At 35.5% G+C, this 18,983-nt stretch overlaps 1 protein-coding gene across 1 annotated transcript in view; it reads left to right on the plus strand.

Moving 5' to 3' along the window:
- The window catches only part of TMEM64 (transmembrane protein 64), a 33,572-nt gene that overhangs the window by 7,118 nt on the left and 7,471 nt on the right, over nt 1-18,983 (plus strand). Inside the window, exon 2 of the mRNA XM_082600980.1 lies at nt 10,715-10,870. Within this exon, the coding sequence (XP_082457106.1) occupies nt 10,715-10,870 (156 nt within the window). The remainder of the gene's footprint in view (nt 1-10,714; nt 10,871-18,983) is intronic.

Raw genomic sequence — 18,983 nt, forward strand, 5'->3', positions numbered from 1 at the left:
GTTACCTAACTGTTAGTTACTTTGGCTATTTTTATTAGCCCACAGTAGGTTAGAAGCAGCAACAGAAAGGTTCTTTATTTGTTTTGGGAGGGGCAGGGAGCTGTGAAACTGGTGTACTGACTAAAATAATGACAGCAAAATAAGATTAAAAACAAAGTTGAAGCAAATGTAACTAATGTATTTTCCTAGAGTTTGCCTTGAGTAATCAAGAAAAATATACATTACTTGTTCACAATCGAACTGAAATTTATTATAATTAAATAAAAGTATTTTATTGGCTAGTGACTGAAAGACCAGAAAAATGGTAAAATCTTAGCCTCATGGATTCTTTGGGGACCTAAGGTTCTGTCTCAGCTCCTGTGTGACTTTGTGAAGTCATTTAATGATCTGGCCTCCAGGTTTTGTTATTTGTAAAATGAGGTAGGTTAGACAGGGTCTCAGAGTTTGCTCTTAAAAAGACAAATGTTCTGAGTAACTAGCATTACTTTTTATTTAACAGTTTTGTGATAGTATGTTTTATAAAAATGTTTTCTCATCTTCTTACATTCTTATTCTGTGTTATTATAGATATAATCATTCATTCATACACAGATGATGGGTCATGATACTTGTCACTGTACCAGTATATCTAATGATTATTTCTTCTTACTATTAAAGTATACTGATTCATTGCCAATGGTACAGTTCAGATGAAATAGAAAGACAGAGGCACAGTCTGTGTTTTGAAGGAGCTTGGAGTCGTCAAGTCTTGAAGGTTGAGACATGATGACCAAGTTGAAAAATGTCATGCCACCTTAGCCCACATCCTTAGACCTCATAGTACCACTGAGTATAGCTGGCTATTACTTCCTCAAAACTGTGTTCTCCTGTTTGTGCCTCTTCAGTTATCTCACCAGCTTCTGTGATTTTCATGTGTCATATATGGGGTTAGAATTCACAAATCTGTATCTCTAGCCTGTTGTATCATAGTAACGAATACAGTATGTCTTATTACCCCTTCCTAGATAAAAAATTTTCTTTAGAGGCAGAGAGTCTTATTAAAACTTATTTTAACAGTATTTTCTTTTTCTGTCTATTAAATAAGTATTCATTGTAAAAACTTTGAAAAGTATAGTAAGTACAAAGAAGAAAAATCAGTAACATTTCAGTGTTTATTTTTCTAGTCTTTGCATTTGTTAATGCATGTGTTTTCATTATATAACATTGTGAGTGAATGTTATAAATGATTTTTGTGACTTTTTACTGAATGTAATGAACATTTTGGTCATTAAGTATACTACAAAATGACTTAAAATGACCACACAGTCAGCTGTGGTTTTCAATCTTTGTATCTTTATCCCTGCTTAGACCTGGGCCTTATGTGTAGAAGGCATTTGATAAATTTTTGTTGAATGAGTAGAAGTAATAAACCAATAGTTAGTCATAACTCTATAAAGAAGATCTTTTTAACTTATGTTCCAGAAATTATATGCAGTAAGATATATATATATATATATATTTCACCCCCCCCGCCCCTGGGGAGGAGGTTCAATGTGTGTATTAATCAGATTCTCAAATGGATCAGTGACCCCTAAAATATTTAGGAACCGTTAAAAGCAGTTCCTAATTTAGGGATAGTGAACTAATGAAAAAATCTGTATATATGAAGATGGTTTCTGCATTGTAGACAGATTTATTGTCCTATCTCTGTCAGTAGAAGCCTCTACACTGATGCTCTCTCCACCTGTTAGAGTGGGGTTTCTCAGAGCCCTTGCCTTGTTTTTTTTTTTTTTTTTTTTTTTTTTCCGGTAGCAAGACTTTTCTCAGTACATTCAGGGTTGCTTCCTGAACAGAGGGTCTTAACCTTGATATCACATTGACCTCAGAGGTTACTGGAAATGCTTTTAGTGTTCATTCAGTATTCACTCAACAAGTAACTGATAGGTACTACTCTGTGCCCACTGCTGTTCTAGATGCTAGAGATACAATAGCAATGAATAAAGCCATCCCAGATCCTTCAAGGTGCTTGCAGTCTAGTGGAGAAAACATTCTGGATATATCAAGGCTAATATTTTGCTGATAATGAATTAATTTCCATTTAATACATTATTTCTCTGAGGGGAAGGGGGAAAGCATGTTTAGTTTCTGAACAGCCAATTACAAGTGGACTTTGCATCCTGGCCTGTTTATAAACTGGCAACTATTATGTCTCCACATTTATAAACAAAATAATTTTAATGTTGATACAGTCTACATCCAATCAACATATATTTAGTATCTGATATATAGTAGGCATCATACTAAAGACTAAGGACACAATGAGGAACAAGACAGATGGGTCCCTTCCTTTACAAACTTATAGTCTGAGGAAGGGGTAAAGGGCAAACAGATGGTGAAACCTTCCGTTACTCTCTAGTGTGAAGGGACTTGGTGAGTAATAGTGTTCTGTCAGAGAACTTGAGAGCAGTTCTTAATGCAGACTTGGGAGCTTGGAATAGGTGTCCTAGAGAAATTGATGACTGAGTAGTGAAAGACAGTTTGGGACTTGACCCAAGTAAAAGGAGTGGGAGGAAGGATATAAGTGTTCTTGCCAGAAGGAGCAATGTACAAAGGCCCAAAAAGAAAAGAGCAAGGAATGTTCCAAGAACAAGAGAATTTTGATGTGTCTGGAACATAGTGTGATGTGAAGCATGAGACATTCAGAGCCCAGGTCATGAAGCAGTTTGCATGTTGAAGAACCTGACCTTCATTCTGATGGCAGTAGGAAGGAGTTTAAGCAGGACTGGATTTGCCTTTTTAAAAGATTTCTGCAAAAGTTAGCATAGGTTGTGAGTGGAGGGTAGGTCTAGAGTATCAAGACTAGAGAGGGGGAGACTGAATAGGAATAGGGACGGACAATGGGTAGATTTCTAACATATGTAAAAGGTAGAATCCATAAGAGAGGGTAGATGATTGGATGTGAGAATGAGGGACGAATGAGTGTGTGACTGACTTCTGAAGTGTCTAGGGCAACTGAGATTGGGAACACTGAAAGAGGTATTTTGGGGAGGGAAGGGAATGGGCAGTTAATGTTTTTCCTTTAACCAGTTTTTAAAATTTCATGTTTCTGGAAGTGAAAACTAGTTGCCATTTGTTGACTATTTCTCCCTCTCTGTTTCTGAAATATTGATAGTAAGTATCAATATTTAGGATATATATTATAAAATATATAATTTATCAATAATATTTAGATGAAAAGAGCAAGTGTAGTCATTTTAACTTCTTTTGACCATTCCTTAAAAATTATTATAGGGATTCATGATTTTTTTCTGTATAATATTACTAAATATATATTTTAATTGGAATTTACTTTAATAGTAACTTTGTCAATAAGCAGCATTGCTTTTATATAAACTAAGAAACACACCTATACAGGAATGTGTAATTTGCCAAAACTAATAGAGATTCACAAAGCTTTGGATAAAATTTGAGTTCTTCCATACACAGATCACCTTTATATTCTTCACTCGATCTGTGTCAAGATATTCTTTGTAAAAATGATAAAGTTTCTTAGTGTGTTAAATTAAAGCCCGTAAAGCCGTTGTGTAAACAGCCGTAAATAGAGAAAGCAGAGGAGCTGGAGGCAGGGTTGCCAGGGGAGCTGTGCTTTGTGCCGTGCCTGAGAGGACAGCAGGCCTCAGGTTCAGTGAGCATCTGAGTGATCCATCTAAAGACAGAGGTTCTCTTATTGTCAGCTTCAAAAATATGTGTTCAGAGAAGAATCAGCTCTTGCTCTTCAGAATTAAGGGTTTCTTTCTCTTTTTTTTCCTTCAGATGGGCACGTCTTTGTTTTCAGGATCTATCTGGTATATGGTAAAGTAATATTCTACAGTAACCCCTACTGACCCAGACAAGTGAGTTACATCTCTAAGTAAATCACAGTACCTCTGAGAATAAGAATGTGTATACTTTCATGGTGCTTCTAGAGTTTTAAAAGCATGGGAAGATGGCAATCAGGTAGCATTCACCATCCCTGGAACTCTCACTGGAGTATTTCTGATCACAGAATCTAACCAGCAGGATAACACTGACATCCTAGGCTGAGATTTCTAGGAGTCTTTGAAGTAGGAAAACAGTCCTGAGCCAAGATCCCAGGGTATTGTAGTCAGGAATTCCAGTGGGAATATTCTAGGCTCACATTTAATGTCTTTTTGGAAAGTAGGACAAGGAGACATTTCTTTTTTTTTAAACAACTTTATTGGAGTATAATTGCTTTACAATGGTGTGTTAGTTTCTGCTTTACAACAAAGTGAATCAGTTATACATATACATATGTTCCCATATCTCTTCCCTCTTCCGTCTCCCTCCCTCCCACCCTCCCTAACCCACCCCTCTATGTGGTCACAAAGCACCGAGCTGATCTCCCTGTGCTATGCGGCTGCTTCCCACTAGCTATCCACCCTACGTTTAGTAGTGTATATATGTCCATACCTCTCTCTCGCTTTGTCACAGCTTACCCTTCCCCCTCCCCATATCCTCAAGTCCATGCTCTAGTAGGTCTCTGTCTTTATTCCCATCCTACCCCTAGGCTCTTCATGACTTTTTTTTTTTCCTTAGATTCCATATATATGTGTTAGCATACAGTATTTGTTTTTCTCCTTCTGATTTACTTCACTCTGTATGACAGGCTCCATGTCCATCCACCTCACTACAAATAACTCAATTTCATTTCTTTTTATGGCTGAGTAATATTCCATTGTATATATGTGCCACATTTTCTTTATCCATTCATCCAATGATGGACACTTAGGTTGCTTCCATGTCCTGGCTATTGTAAATAGAGCTGCAATTAACATTTTGGTACATGTATCTTTTTGAATTATGGTTTTCTCAGGGTATATGCCCAGTAGTGGGATTGCTGGGTTGTATGGTAGTTCTATTTGTAGTTTTTTAAGGAACCTCCATACTGTTCTCCATAGTGGCTGTATCAACTTACATTCCCACCAACAGTGCAAGAGTGTTCCCTTTTCTCCACACTCTCTCCAGCATTTATTGTTTCTAGATTTTTTGATGATGGCCATTCTGACCGGTGTGAGATGATATCTCATTGTAGTTTTGTTTGTTTGTTTGTTTTTTGCGGTACACGGGCCTCTCACTGTTGCGGCCTCTCCCACTGTGGAGCACAGGCTCCGGACGTGCAGGCTAAGCGGCCATGGCTCATGGGCCTAGCCGCTCCTCGGCATGTGGGATCTTCCCGGACCGGGGCACGAACCCATGTCCCCTGCATCGGCAGGCGGACTCTCAACCACTGCACCACCAGGGAAGCCCTGATTTGCATTTCTCTAATGATTAATGATGTTGAACATTCTTTCATGTGTTTGTTGGCAATCTGTATATCTTTGGAGAAATGTCTGTTTAGGTCTTCTGCCCATTTTTGGATTGGGAGACATGTTTTTTTAAAAGTCGGTGGGTAAAGGCTTACCGGGGAAAGACGGTTGGATGGGTCTCTTTGTGGGAACAGGTATTCTAAATTAGTGTTGTTTGTCAAAGACTGGAACTAGATGCAGATTCTGAATAGGATCATGGCTTATAGGAAATGCCAGATTAGAATAATTTAGAACCTGTTTATCTTTAATACACTTAGTAATAGTTGAAAAACTGTATGTGTGTGTATTATTGTTTTGTTCTATTGGTTAAATTATTTGACACACCAGCAATACAGTTTACAATGATTACCTGAAATTAGTTTCTTTGCTTTATTTAGCTATGCAGCTTTTCAGAAAAGAACTGTATGTAAATAATAACACTTGATTTTTCTGTAGAATGAGGTTCGGTCATGAAATGTTTGATAAACTTTGATTTATGCTTTGGACAAGGGTCTTGTTAAAGAGTTAAGTGGCAGGGTTGTTTCAGATTTATGATATCTGTTCTTAAAGTAGCCGCTTGGATATTATTGATGTCATCCATAAATGTCAATTATGTGTTCTCTTTGGAGAAACTTCATTACATTTAAAGATTATGAACTGAAGCTTTGCATTCTGATATTTTGAAACTTAAATATTTATTTTAAAAATAACTTCCATAACATATAATGTCATTATTAACTGCAGTGTAATAATTTTTATGATTCATTTTTGTCATATTTATTTATTTTATACATTTGACATGTTTAGTTCTAAAGAAAGTTTTCCATTCCTGTAAGTGCTCCATACTGATAGAGGAACCTTCCTAATACTTAGCCCCATTCATGTCATTCTTTGATTAGACTCCCCAGAGCTTTTCTACTGAGTACAAACTCATTCTCCTTTAACCCAAGGCCTGTAACAAGTATCACCCTGAATACTTGCCCTGTCTTTATTTGACAGGATTCCCTTGCCCTATAAATAATCCAAACTGTACTGCTAACTTTACTAATACATCCTATATGTTCCCTACCACATTGTCCTTATTCGTTCTCTTCTTGGAACACCTTAACTTCCTCATCCCACCTATCTTTGCCTGCCAAACTCATATTAGCTTGTGGAGGTCATTTCAAATTCCTCTTATTCCACAATATTGCCCTTTGGTCCCCCACTCCTACAGAGATTTTAATCCCTGTTTATTCTTTAATACTTTCTGTGTAGTTCTTCTCAAGGCTCCCTTTCTGCCTGTTTCTGAAGTAGTGTGTGTACTTGTCAGTGTGTAAATTCTTCAAGGTAAAAGTTGTGTCGTACTGCCTCTTGCAGGCACCTACCAGAGCATCTTGCATAGAGCAGTCTTTGAGCCAGTAATTGTTTAGGTGAATCTTTAACAACCAGTCACTGCAGTATTCTTTCTAAACCAGCAGTGGTATATCTCCAATTAATCATCTATGAGTAGAGATAAATGTATCTTTATTGAAAACGTGATTTACATAATTATTAGGTTAGATTGTAGTTATAGAGTAACCTGTAGCTGATTAAAATACCAGATCTTAAAATTAATAAAAATGAAATTTAATAAAATAGCCACTAGCTTTCTTATATAACAGTAATACCCAGATGTGGAAAAGTTATTCTCAAAATTAATGGCAGTAGCAGCAACAACTATAACACAAAATGCTTAGAAATAAACTAATAAGGAATAACTGATACATGTGAATAAAACCACCAAACTTTAGTAAGAAATATGGAGGATTTTTAAGTAATTATAAAAACATTTCTTGATAAGAGGACTGAATATTCTGGAGATCGCATCTCTGTCCAGATTAACTTATAAATTTACCTTAATCCTAGTATAATATTTACTAAGTTTTTTGAGTGACAGAGTGATCCTAAAATGTATCTGTAAAAATGAATAGGTAAGAAGGTTATGCAAATTTTAAAAAGAAGAGTAATAATAGGGGTTTGAAGGATGGGAAATTCCTCATATTAAACTGATAGGCTTTACAATAATTTGGTTTCAACACAAGGTTTAAGATATCAGTGGACAGTATTAGAGCCCCAAATAGACCCCTTTATATATAGTAACTTCATTTATAATAAAGTAAACATCATAAGTTGCTGGAGAAGTTATTGATTATTCAATAAATAATGCTAGGAAAATTGGCTACTGGGGAAAGGGAGGAATAAGGAATCCTCACCTTTAATTCAAATAAATTACAGAAGGAATAAGTGGTAAATATTAAAAAGGAAAATATAATAAGAAAAGAAAGATAGGCAGAAATTAACAATGGGCTCTGAAAAGATGTTCTAAAGCTAAAAGCAATGGGAAATCAGAGGAAACAATTAATAATATATATAAATAATATATGTATAAATTTAGAAACATTTGAATGTCAAAACATAAAATTAAAGAGACACTTTAAAGGAAAATATTTACCACATATAATGGACAAAAAGTTGCCCTTGCTATAAAAAGAATAAATATCATGAATAAATAAGAAAACACTTAACATTTCAATGAACATTAGCAAATGTGAACAAATAAAGCCCTAAAGAAGTACAAATAGAAAAATGTATATTTAAAACTAATGTAAATATAAATTAAAATAGTACAGATTAAACAATGATCAAACATTATTTTTACCCCTATCAAACTAAGAGAGATTGAAATTTAAAACTTAAATTTGGTAAGAGTATGATGAAATGGACACACATATACATTACTTACTGATAGGTATGTAAAACTGTGAACCTTTTGGGAAAACAGTTTTTACTGTTTGATCCAGTAATTCCATTCCGAATGATCTTTCCTAAAATAATGGAGTTGCATATTAGTCATTTCTTGCTGTGCAACAATCACTCCAAAACTGAATGGCTTAATAAACATTTATTATCTCACAGTTTCTGTGGGTTGGGAATTCCTGTACAGCATAGCTAGGTGCCTCTAATTCAGGTTCTCTCTCAGTACTACAATCAAGATGCCGACCAGAGGTGCAGCCATCTTACGGCTCCACTGGGGGAGAATCTGCTTCCAGGCTTACTCTGGTGGCTGTTGGCAGGTCTCAGGTATTTGCTAGCTGTTGGCTGAAGACATCAATTCCTTGGTACAGCAAGGACCTCTCCATAGAGCTGCTTACAACATGGTAACTTAACTTCTTGAGGGAGAGATGGAAATCCTGTTTTTTTTGTAACCTAATCTTGGAACTAATATCTCATCGCTTATGCTGTGCAGTCTGTTTGCTAGAAGAAAGCACTAGGTCCAGCCCACACTCCAGGGGAGAGGATCACACAAGGGCATGAATACTACGAGATGGACTTATTGGGAATATTTTAGACACTGTTCTCCCACAGAGGTTAATATATAAAGGTTTTCATATAGGTTTAAAAAATTTATAATAGCGTAAAAAATACATAATCACATATACACAAAGAAAGAAAGAAACAATTTTAGATGTTCTACAGCATAAGACTGGTTAAATTGTGCTACATCCACACAGTGTTATTGGGTTGGCCAAAAAGTTCCTTTGGTTTTTAAGTAACAATAAAATATACATTTTTAATTTTCACTGAGAACTTTGTTGAACAGCGTATTCACTGTTTTGTTCCACTACCTTCTGCCATTTTCAGGCAACTTCATAATTCCATCTTTCCAAAACTTTTTCTGAGCAAAGAACTGTTCCAGGTGCCTTTTACATTCTTCCAGGAAATTGAACTTTTTTCCATTAAGAGAATTTTTTAAAGACCTAAATAAATGGAAATCCGAAGGTACAGTGTCTGGTGAATATGGTGGGTGAATCAGAACTTCCCAGCCAAGCTGTAACAGTTTTTGCCTGGTCATCAAAGAAACATGCAGTCTTGTGTTATCCTGATGGAAGATTACGCGTTTTTTTGTTGACCAATTCCGGACGCTTTTCATCGAGTGCTGCTTTCAGTTGGTCTACTTGGGAGCAGTACTCGTTGGAATTAATCGTTTTGTTTTCCAGGAGCTCATAATAGAGGACTCCCTTCCAATCCCAACATATGCACAGCATGACCTTCTTTGGATGAAGACCAGCCTTTGGTGTGGTTGGTGTGGTTTTGCTTGCCTCACGATCGCTTCCATTCCATATTATTGTACAGTATCCACTTTTCATTGCCCAACACAATTTGTTTTAAAAGCAGAATGTTTTTGTTACGTTTAAGTAGAGAATCGCATGTGAAAATACCATCAAGAAGGGTTTTTTTTCTGCTTAACTTACAAGGAACCCAAACATCAATGCGATTAACATAACCAAACTGGTGCAAATGATTTTCAACGCTTGATTTGTATATTTTGAGTATGCTGGCTATCTCCCTTGTGGTTTAACGTTGCTTGTTCTCAATTAATGTCTCGATTTGATCGCTATCAACTTACCTGGTCTACCTGACCGTGGAGCATCGTTCAGCAAGAAATCTCCAGCACGAAACTTTACAAACCACTGTTCAGTCACAGCACCTTCTCCATACACTGCATAAATCTTTTTTTTTTTGCGTTTCAGTTGCGTTTTTACCTTTCCTGAAATAATAAAGCATAATATGCCGAAAGTGTTGCTTTTTTTCCTTCCATCTTTAATAATAAAATGGCTACACAAAAATTCAATTTTGATAAGTTATTTTTTAAATGCACACCGATATGACAGCTGTCACAATACAATCTAACAAAATTGTTTCGAATGAAGTTAAAGACACCTAAGTGCTACTAGAGCCATCTTATGGGAAAAAAAACGAATGAACCTTTTCGCCAACCCAATAGTGTAATTGTATAATAATAATAATTTCTACCTTTTTGAGTGTCAGTCATGTGCTAGGCATTTGTTAAGATATTTACAAATATTTCTGATCCTAACAACAACCATGTAAGGTAGTGGTTATTATCCTCATTTTACAAATGAAAAAAACTGATATTCAAAGACTCAGCCTTTAAGTGTCATTCTAGAGTTACCTGGCTTCAAAGCCCAGTGACCACATTGCCATTTAAGTATGCTTATGAAGAATATTTAAATGACATGAGGAAGACTTAAAACACTGTTTTGACAGAGTGATCTGTGTGTGCGCACATTTTATTTACGTGTAAGGAAAAAACAATAGTCACAAATGTTAGCTTTCAATGGCAGAATAATAGAATATTAAAACTTTTCTTTAAACTTTTATTTCATTCTAAGTCTTTTACATTATGTATTCCCTTTATAATCATTTTTAAAAACCAGAATGCTTTGAAAAGTAGTTCAGCTTCCTCTACTCCAAGGGAAAACTGCTAGCAAGACTTGTACCACAGTTTTATGTGAAGTTGAAATTTTATGTTGTAATGAATCATTCCATTTAATCTGCTCTTCTAGATTACCGATCTCTCCTTACCCAACTATCTGATGGCATCTTCGGTTGGACTGCTTCCTACCCAGCTCCTGAATTCTTATTTGGGTACCACCCTGAGGACCATGGAAGATGTCATTGCAGAACAAAGTGTTAGTGGATATTTTGTTTTTTGTTTACAGGTGAGTTTAAGGCCAAGGCTTGTCTTTTTTTGTTTGTTTCCTTTTTGTATGACATTACTGATTTAAATCTAAGAAATTTCACTGAAAATAATTTAAGAAGATTTTTTTTCCTTTTTACACCTTTTCTTGTTCTTTCAATACTACTTCATATTTTGACAACATTTACATTTTTAATTGTGGATATATGGAAATATATAGAACTGAATTGACACTTATTGAAAATTCTCTTAAACACAAAAAAAGGAATGACAAAAATAGGGTTCTTTTTGCAGTGATTATTTTCAAAGTCATGACTAAATCAAATATTCTATTTTGAGTTTGTATGAAGTGTTAATACTACATTTCTAAAGATAGTGAGATTTGGTGGGGTTGGGTTTTTATCTTAGTTACTTTACCTTCAAATTTTGAAGGTATTGAACTCTTCTACTGGTATTTTTTAGATTATTATACTGGCAATGTAAATTTCTTTCTAGTACAATTTGATAACAAAAATTTTTTTAGAAAGTATTGCTTTATAAAAGGTATAGAAGTATTCCATTACAAGTTCAAATAATATTTGTATAATAGATTATTACTACCATGCAGATTATAGCATAGTTTGGGGTACATACAATTCAATATAAGAGGTTAATAAAACAGGAAAATCCTGCTATGTAGGCAGACTTATTCAGTGCCTTAAATTACATGCAGGAAGAGTTAAAAATTCATTTGCTTGCGATACATTTCATTCCTGAGATTTACCAAAATATAAAATCACCATAATTTTTGATGATTTAGTAAGATGGTGCTGATGATGGTCACTAACGTTTATTGAATGCTTTATATGCCATATATTTAAGCTCATTTAATGCCTACCAAAACCTTAGTAGGCATATAATTTTATTATCTATTATCTCGAGCCAATTGTACATTCAGTGATGTCACACTGGTAGCTTGAAATTGGTCATGACGGAGGTATCTACAGTTATGGAAAATGGCAAGTGCTCTAAGTCAAACTTCCCACCTCTGATCCCTAAGAGCTAGTTTACTAGCACACCACTGAATAATAATTTGTCTAATGTCAGAGCTGCAAGGGGTAGAATCAGAATTTGAACAAAGGCAGTTGGTTCTAGAGACCATGCTCATAACCAACGGTCTACTGAGCAGATAATACTAGTGAGATAGCTGACTTAACTTACTGGTCCCTTGACTTGTAAGTTTTAATTTATACTATTATTGAATATATGGTGTCACATTGCAAATTTACTGTTAGTGGTATTCTCAATTTATTGAGGTACTATATTGTATTAAAAATACTACGATAAATAAAGCCAGAGTTAATTTTCTTTGTGCTTATGCAGTACAAGTTTAGTAAACAAAGTAAGCCCAGGAATATTTACATTAAACTATAAATAAAGCTTGTCAGTGAAAGGGCTTGCTTTAACAAAAATTTTGTAATATTTTTGATACTCAGGAAGTCAGTTTTTATTTTTCTTTACTATTTTTTCTTCAGAGCTACATTTTTTTAAGATAACCTGCTATAGGTTTAGAGTTTTCATTACAGTTGGTTTATTTTTATTAATGTAGCATGCCAATCACATACTAAACTTTCTATGTGTTACATAGTATCTATGTTAATAATTTATGTTTATAATCATCCCAAGGTACTCTAAGATTCTGATGTACACTACATTCTCAGATTGATTTTTTTAGTATATTTAAGCATATTTTATGTTTTTCAAGTTTCCTGAAAACAATTTGAAACATCTTTTTTTCTTGACATTGTAATTAGAATTCCTCATTATTAGTAGTTTTCAGAAGATATTCACTATTTGATACTTTATATTTCTATACATCTTAGTAAATTACTCAACTATAATCAATGGAATGTAATAGAGCAAACTAGTTCATGCATTTGTCAGTGGTGTTTCTTAAAATATAGGATGTTCTTTTTTTCTAAGAGATTTCTTACCCCTTTGCTTGAATTGGCAAATTATATAAACTTAGGATACAAAACAGGGGGAAAAAGGTAAATGTTTCTCAGCCCAGACATTTACAAAAAACAACCACCACAACAACAAAAAAGTGAAGGCATGTTTATGCCTTGATTGGATATATTGATGATGTTACTTGTAATTTGTTTCAGGGAGGATTTAATTTAGCTTACAAAAGATATACAGGAGAATAAAAAGAGAGGAGAAAGAAGTCATCTTGAAGGAGAAGATTAGCATAGGAAAAAAGGATGAAGCTTAGGTTAAAGTTAGCAGAGTAAATAACATGAGGTTCCTCATATTCACTAGAAATGAGCCACAAATTTGCCTCCCACTGTAGCCACCTAAATAGAGTCCTCAGTGTCTGTAAAATCAAAGAAATACCAAACAGATGTTCAGAGGAAGACACAACTATTTACTGTACTGAAATCCAACTTAGATTCCATGGTTTGTCAGTTCAGTTAATCTTTCCCATATATTTTTGTGTGTACTCATCAGCCAAAACCCCAATCCTAGATAAATGCAGGTTTTGATCTGCTTTGCACCTGCTCTTTTGGGGAGGTCATACAACCAAGCAAGTTGGTGATATTTAATTCATGGTTGCAAATCTTCAGCTAGTTTCTCAACCCTGCCCTATATTCTGTTTCCTTTGTCTTCCCGTTCCCCCATTTTCCTCAATGACTATTTCAAACTTACCCTCACCCTCCTCACAGTTTTTTCCTCCTCTCCTGGCTTCCTTCTTCATTCTCAACAGATTACCTCTCTTGCTTAACAGAAAAATCAAAAGCCTTTAAATGGGAAACCCCTCAATTTCCAACTAAGACACGTACTAACCATCTTATGTTCTGCTCCTACCCTTGGCCTGCTTTTCAGTTGACAGTGGAAGAAATCACTTTCTGTATGCTTTCCTCTTTAAAGCTTGTCTTTCTACTTGTGTTTGATTCCTTTGTTTTTATTTTTATTTTTTTATTCTTTTGTTTTAATAGGGAAACTTTTTAAAAAGTTTTTTGTTTTTTTGTTTTGTTTACTTCACTGGGCTGTTGGGAAGAGTCAGTACACATTGCCAGGCCCTGGGCTGCAGAATGCCATCTGGGGGAAAATCCCATGTAAAGATGTAGCCCATTCACCCTTGTTGGGATTAGAAAGACTTTTTCAGTGGTTCTAAACTTATTTTCTGTGGGCTCACCAAATTCTTCCCTCAAGCTGTCATCACTAACCTTCTCTAAATCAGATACACTTTCCAGTTCTCATCTTAGCAACCGAAGATTCTGTTGACTATGCCTTTTATTTATTTATTTTTTACTTTTGTTTTTGAGTTTCTTTTTTTTTTTTCCAAACTTTATTGGAGTATAATTGCTTCACAATGGTGTGTTAGTTTCTGCTTTATAACAAAGTGAATCAGTTATACATATACATCTATTCCCATATCCCTTCCCTCTTGCATCTCCCTCCCTCCCACCATCCCCATCCCACCCCTCCAGGCCGTCACAAAGCACCGAGCTGATCTCCCTGTGCTCTGCGGCTGCTTCCCACTAGCTATCTACCTTACGTTTGGTACTGTATATATGTCCATGCCTCTCTCTCGCTTTGTCACAGCTTACTCTTCCCCCTCCCCGTATCCTCAAGTCCATTCTCAAGTAGGTCTGTGTCTTTATTCCTGTTTTACGCCTAGGTTCTTCATGACATTTTTTTTCTTAAATTCCATATATATGTGTTAGCATATGGTATTTGTCTTTCTCTTTCTGACTTACTTCACTCTGTATGACAGACTCTAGGTCTATCCACCTCATTACAAATAGCTCAGTTTTGTTTCTTTTTATGGCTGAGTAATATTCCATTGTATATATGTGCCACATCTTCTTTATCCATTCATCCGATGATGGACACTTAGGTTGTTTCCGTCTCTGGGCTATTGTAAATAGAGCTGCAATGAACATTTTGGTACATGACTCTTTTTGTATTATAGTTTTCTCAGGGTATATGCCCAGTAGTGGGATTGCTGGGTCATATGGTAGTTCTATTTGTAGTTTTTCAAGGAACCTCCATACTGTTCTCCATAGTGGCTGTACCAAATCACATTCCCACCAGAAGTGCAAGAGTGTTCCCTTTTCTCCACACCCTCTCCAGCATTTATTGTTTCTAGATTTCTTGATGATGGCCATTCTGACTGATGTGAGATGATATCTCATTGTAGTTTTGATTGGCATTTCTCTAATGATTAATGATGTTGAGCATTCTTTCATGTGTTTGTTGACAGTCTGTATATCTTCTTTGGAGAAATGCCTATTTAAGTTTTCTGCCCATTTTTGGATTGGGTTGTTTGTTTTTTTCATTATTGAGCTGCATGTGCTGCTTATAAATTTTGGAGATTAATCCTTTGTCAGTTGCTTCATTTGCAAATATTTTCTCCCATTCTGAGGGTTGTCTTTTGGTCTTGTTTATGGTTTCCTTTGCTATGCAAAAGCTTTTCAGTTTCTTTAGGTCCCATTTGTTTATCTTTGTTTTTATTTCCATTTCTATTGGAGGTGGGTCCAAAAGGCTCTTGCTGTGATTTATGTCATAGAGTGTTCTGCCTATGTTTTCCTCTAAGAGTTTGATAGTTTCTGGCCTTACATTTAGGTTTTTAATCCACTTTGAGCTTATTTTTGTGTATGGTATTAGGGAATGATCTAATCTCATACTTGTACATGTCCCTGTCCAGTTTTCCCAGCACCACTTATTGAAGAGGCTGTCCTTTCTCCACTGTACATTCCTGCCTCCTTTATCAAAGATAAGTTGACCATATGTGTGTAGGTTTATCTCTGGGCTTTCTATCCTGTTCCACTGATCTATCTTTCTGTTTTTGTGCCAGTACCACACTGTCTTGATTACTGTAGCTTTGTAGTATAGTCTGAAGTCAGGGAGACTGATTCCTCCAGCTCCATTTTTCATTCTCAAGATTGCTTTGGCTATTCGGGGTCTTTTGTTTTTCCAAACATATTTTGAAATTTTTTGTTCTAGTTCTGTGAAAACTGCCAATGGTAGTTTGATAGGGATTGCATTGAATCTGTAGATTGCTTTGGGTAGTAGAGTAATTTTCACAATATTAATTCTTCCAATCCAGGAGCATGGTATATCTCTCCATCTATTTGTATCATCTTTAATTTTTTTCATCAGTGTCTTATAATTTTCTGCATACAGGTCTTTTGTCTCCTTAGGTAGGCTTATTCCTAGATATTTTATCCTTTTTGTTGCAATGGTAAATGGGAGTGTTTTCTTGATTTCACTTTCAGATTTTTCATCATTAGTGTACAGGAATGCCAGAGATTTCTGTGCATTTTGTATCCTGCTACTTTACCAAATTCATTGATTAGCTCTAGTAGTTTTCTGGTAGCATCTTTAGGATTCTCTATGTATAGTATCATGTCATCTGCAAACAGTGGCAGCTTTACTTCTTCTTTTCCAATTTGGATTCCTTTTATTTCCTTTTCTTCTCTGATTGCTGTGGCTAAAACTTCCAAAACTAAGTTGAATAAGAGTGGTGAGCGTGGGCAGCCTTGTCTTGTTCCTGATCTTAGTGGAAATGGTTTCAGTTTTTCACCATTGAGGATGATGTTGGCTGTGGGTTTGTCATATATGACCTTTATTATGTTGAGGAAAGTTCCCTCTATGCCTACTTTCTGCAGGGTTTTTATCATAAATGGGTGTTGAATTTTGTCGAAAGCTTTCTCTGCATCTATTGAGATGATCATATGGTTTTTCTTCTTCAATTTGTTAATATGGTGTATCACATTGATTGATTTGTGTATATTGAAGAATCCTTGCATTCCTGGAATAAACCCCACTTGATCATGGTGTATGATCCTTTTAATGTGCTGTTGGATTCTGTTTGCTAGTATTTTGTTGAGGATTTTTGCATCTATGTTCATCAGTGATATTGGCCTGTAGTTTTCTTTCTTTGTGACATCCTCGCCTGGTTTTGGTATCAAGGTGATGGTGGCCTCGTAGAATGAGTTTGGGAGTGCTCCTCCCTGTGCTATATTTTGGAAGAGTTTGAGAAGGATGGGTGTTAGCTCTTCTCTAAATGTTTGATAGAATTCGCCTGTGAAGCCATCTGGTCCTGGGCTTTTGTTTGTTGGAAGATTTTTAATCACAGTTTCAATTTCAGTGCTTGTGATTGGTCTCTTCATATTTTCTATTTCTTCCTGATTCAGTCTTGGCAGGTTGTGTATTTCTAAGAATTTGTCCATTTCTTCCAGGTTGTCCATTTTATTGGCATAGAGTTGCTTGTAGTAATCTTTCATGATCTTTTGTATTTCTGCAGTGTCAGTTGTTACTTCTCCTTTTTCATTTCTAATTCTATTGATTTGAGTCTTCTCCCTTCTTTTCTTGATGAGTCTGGCTAATGGTTTATCAATTTTGTTTATCTTCTCAAAGAACCAGGTTTTAGTTTTATTGATCTTTGCTGTCGTTTCCTTCATTTCTTTTTCATTTATTTCTGATCTGATCTTTATGGTTTCTTTCCTTCTGCTAACTTTGGGGTTTTTTTGTTCTTCTTTCTCTAATTGCTTTAGGTGCAGTGTCAGATTGTTTACTCGAGATGTTTCCTGTTTCTTAAGGTGGGATTGTATTGCTGTAAACTTCCCCCTTAGAACTGCTTTTGCTGCGTCCCATAGGTTTTGGGTCGTCATGTCTCCATTGTCATTTGTTTCTAGATATTTTTTTATTTCCTCTTTGATTTCTTCAGTGATCACTTCGTTATTGAGTAGTGTATTGTTTAGCCTCCATGTGTTTGTATTTTTTACAGATCTTTTCCTGTAATTGATGTCTAGTCTCATAGCATTGTGGTCGGAAAAGATACTTGATACAATTTCAATTTTCTTAAATTTATCAAGGCTTGATTTGTGACCCAAGATATGATCTATCCTGGAGAATGTTCCATGAGCACTTGAGAAAAATGTGTATTCTCTTGTTTTTGGATGGAATGTCCTATAATATCAATTAAGTCCATCTTGTTTAATGTATCATTTAAAGCTTGTGTTTCCTTATTTCTTTTCATTTTGGATGATCTGTCCATTGGTGAAAGTGGGGTGTTAAAGTCCCCTACTATGATTGTGTTACTGTCGATTTCCCCTTTTATGGCTGTTAGTATTTGCCTTATGTATTGAGGTGCTCCTATGTTGGGTGCATAAATATTTACAATTGTTATATCTTCTTCTTGGATCGATCCCTTGATCGTTATGTAGTGTCCTTCTTTGTCTCTTCTAATAGTCTTTATTTTAAAGTCTATTTTGTCTGATATAAGAATTGCTACTCCAGCTTTCTTTAGGTTTCCATTTGCATGGAATATCTTTTTCCATCCCCTTACTTTCAGTCTGTATGTGTCTCTAGGTCTGAAGTGCGTCTCTTGTAGACAGCATATATATGGGTCTTGTTTTTGTATCCATTCAGCCAATCTGTGTCTTTTGGTGGGAGCATTTAGTCCATTTACATTTAAGGTGATTATCGATATGTATGTTCCTATTCCCATTTTCTTAATTGTTTTGGGTTCGTTATTGTAGGTCTTTTTCTTCTGTTGTGTTTCTTGCCTAGAGAAGTTCCTTTAGCATTTGTTGTAAAGCTGGTTTGGTGGTGCTGAACTCTCTCAGCTTTTGCTTGTCTGTAAAGGTTTTAATTTCTCCATCAAATCTGAATGAGATCCTTGCTGGGTAGAGTAATCTTGGTTGCAGGTTTTTCTCCTTCATCACTTTAAATATGTCCTGCCACTCCCTTCTCGCTTGCAGAGTTTCTGCTGAAAGATCAGCTGTTAACCTGATGGGGATTCCCTTGTGTGTTATTTGTTGTTTTTCCCTTGCTGCTTTTAATATGTTTTCTTTGTATTTAATTTTTAACAGTTTGATTAATATGTGTCTTGGCGTATTTCTCCTTGGATTTATTCTGTATGGGACTCTCTGTGCCTCCTGGACTTAATTAACTATTTCCTTTCCCATATTAGGGAAGTTTTCAACTATAATCTCTTCAAATATTTTCTCAGTCCCTTTCTTTTTCTCTTCTTCTTCTGGAACCCCTTTAATTCGAATGTTGGTGCTTTTAATGTTGTCCCAGAGGTCTCTGAGACTGTCTTCAGTTCTTTTCATTCTTTTTTCTTTATTCTGCTCTGCATT

This window comes from Mesoplodon mirus (genome assembly GCF_964341445.2).
Source record: "Mesoplodon mirus genome assembly, chromosome: 16".
NCBI lineage: Eukaryota > Metazoa > Chordata > Mammalia > Artiodactyla > Ziphiidae > Mesoplodon > Mesoplodon mirus.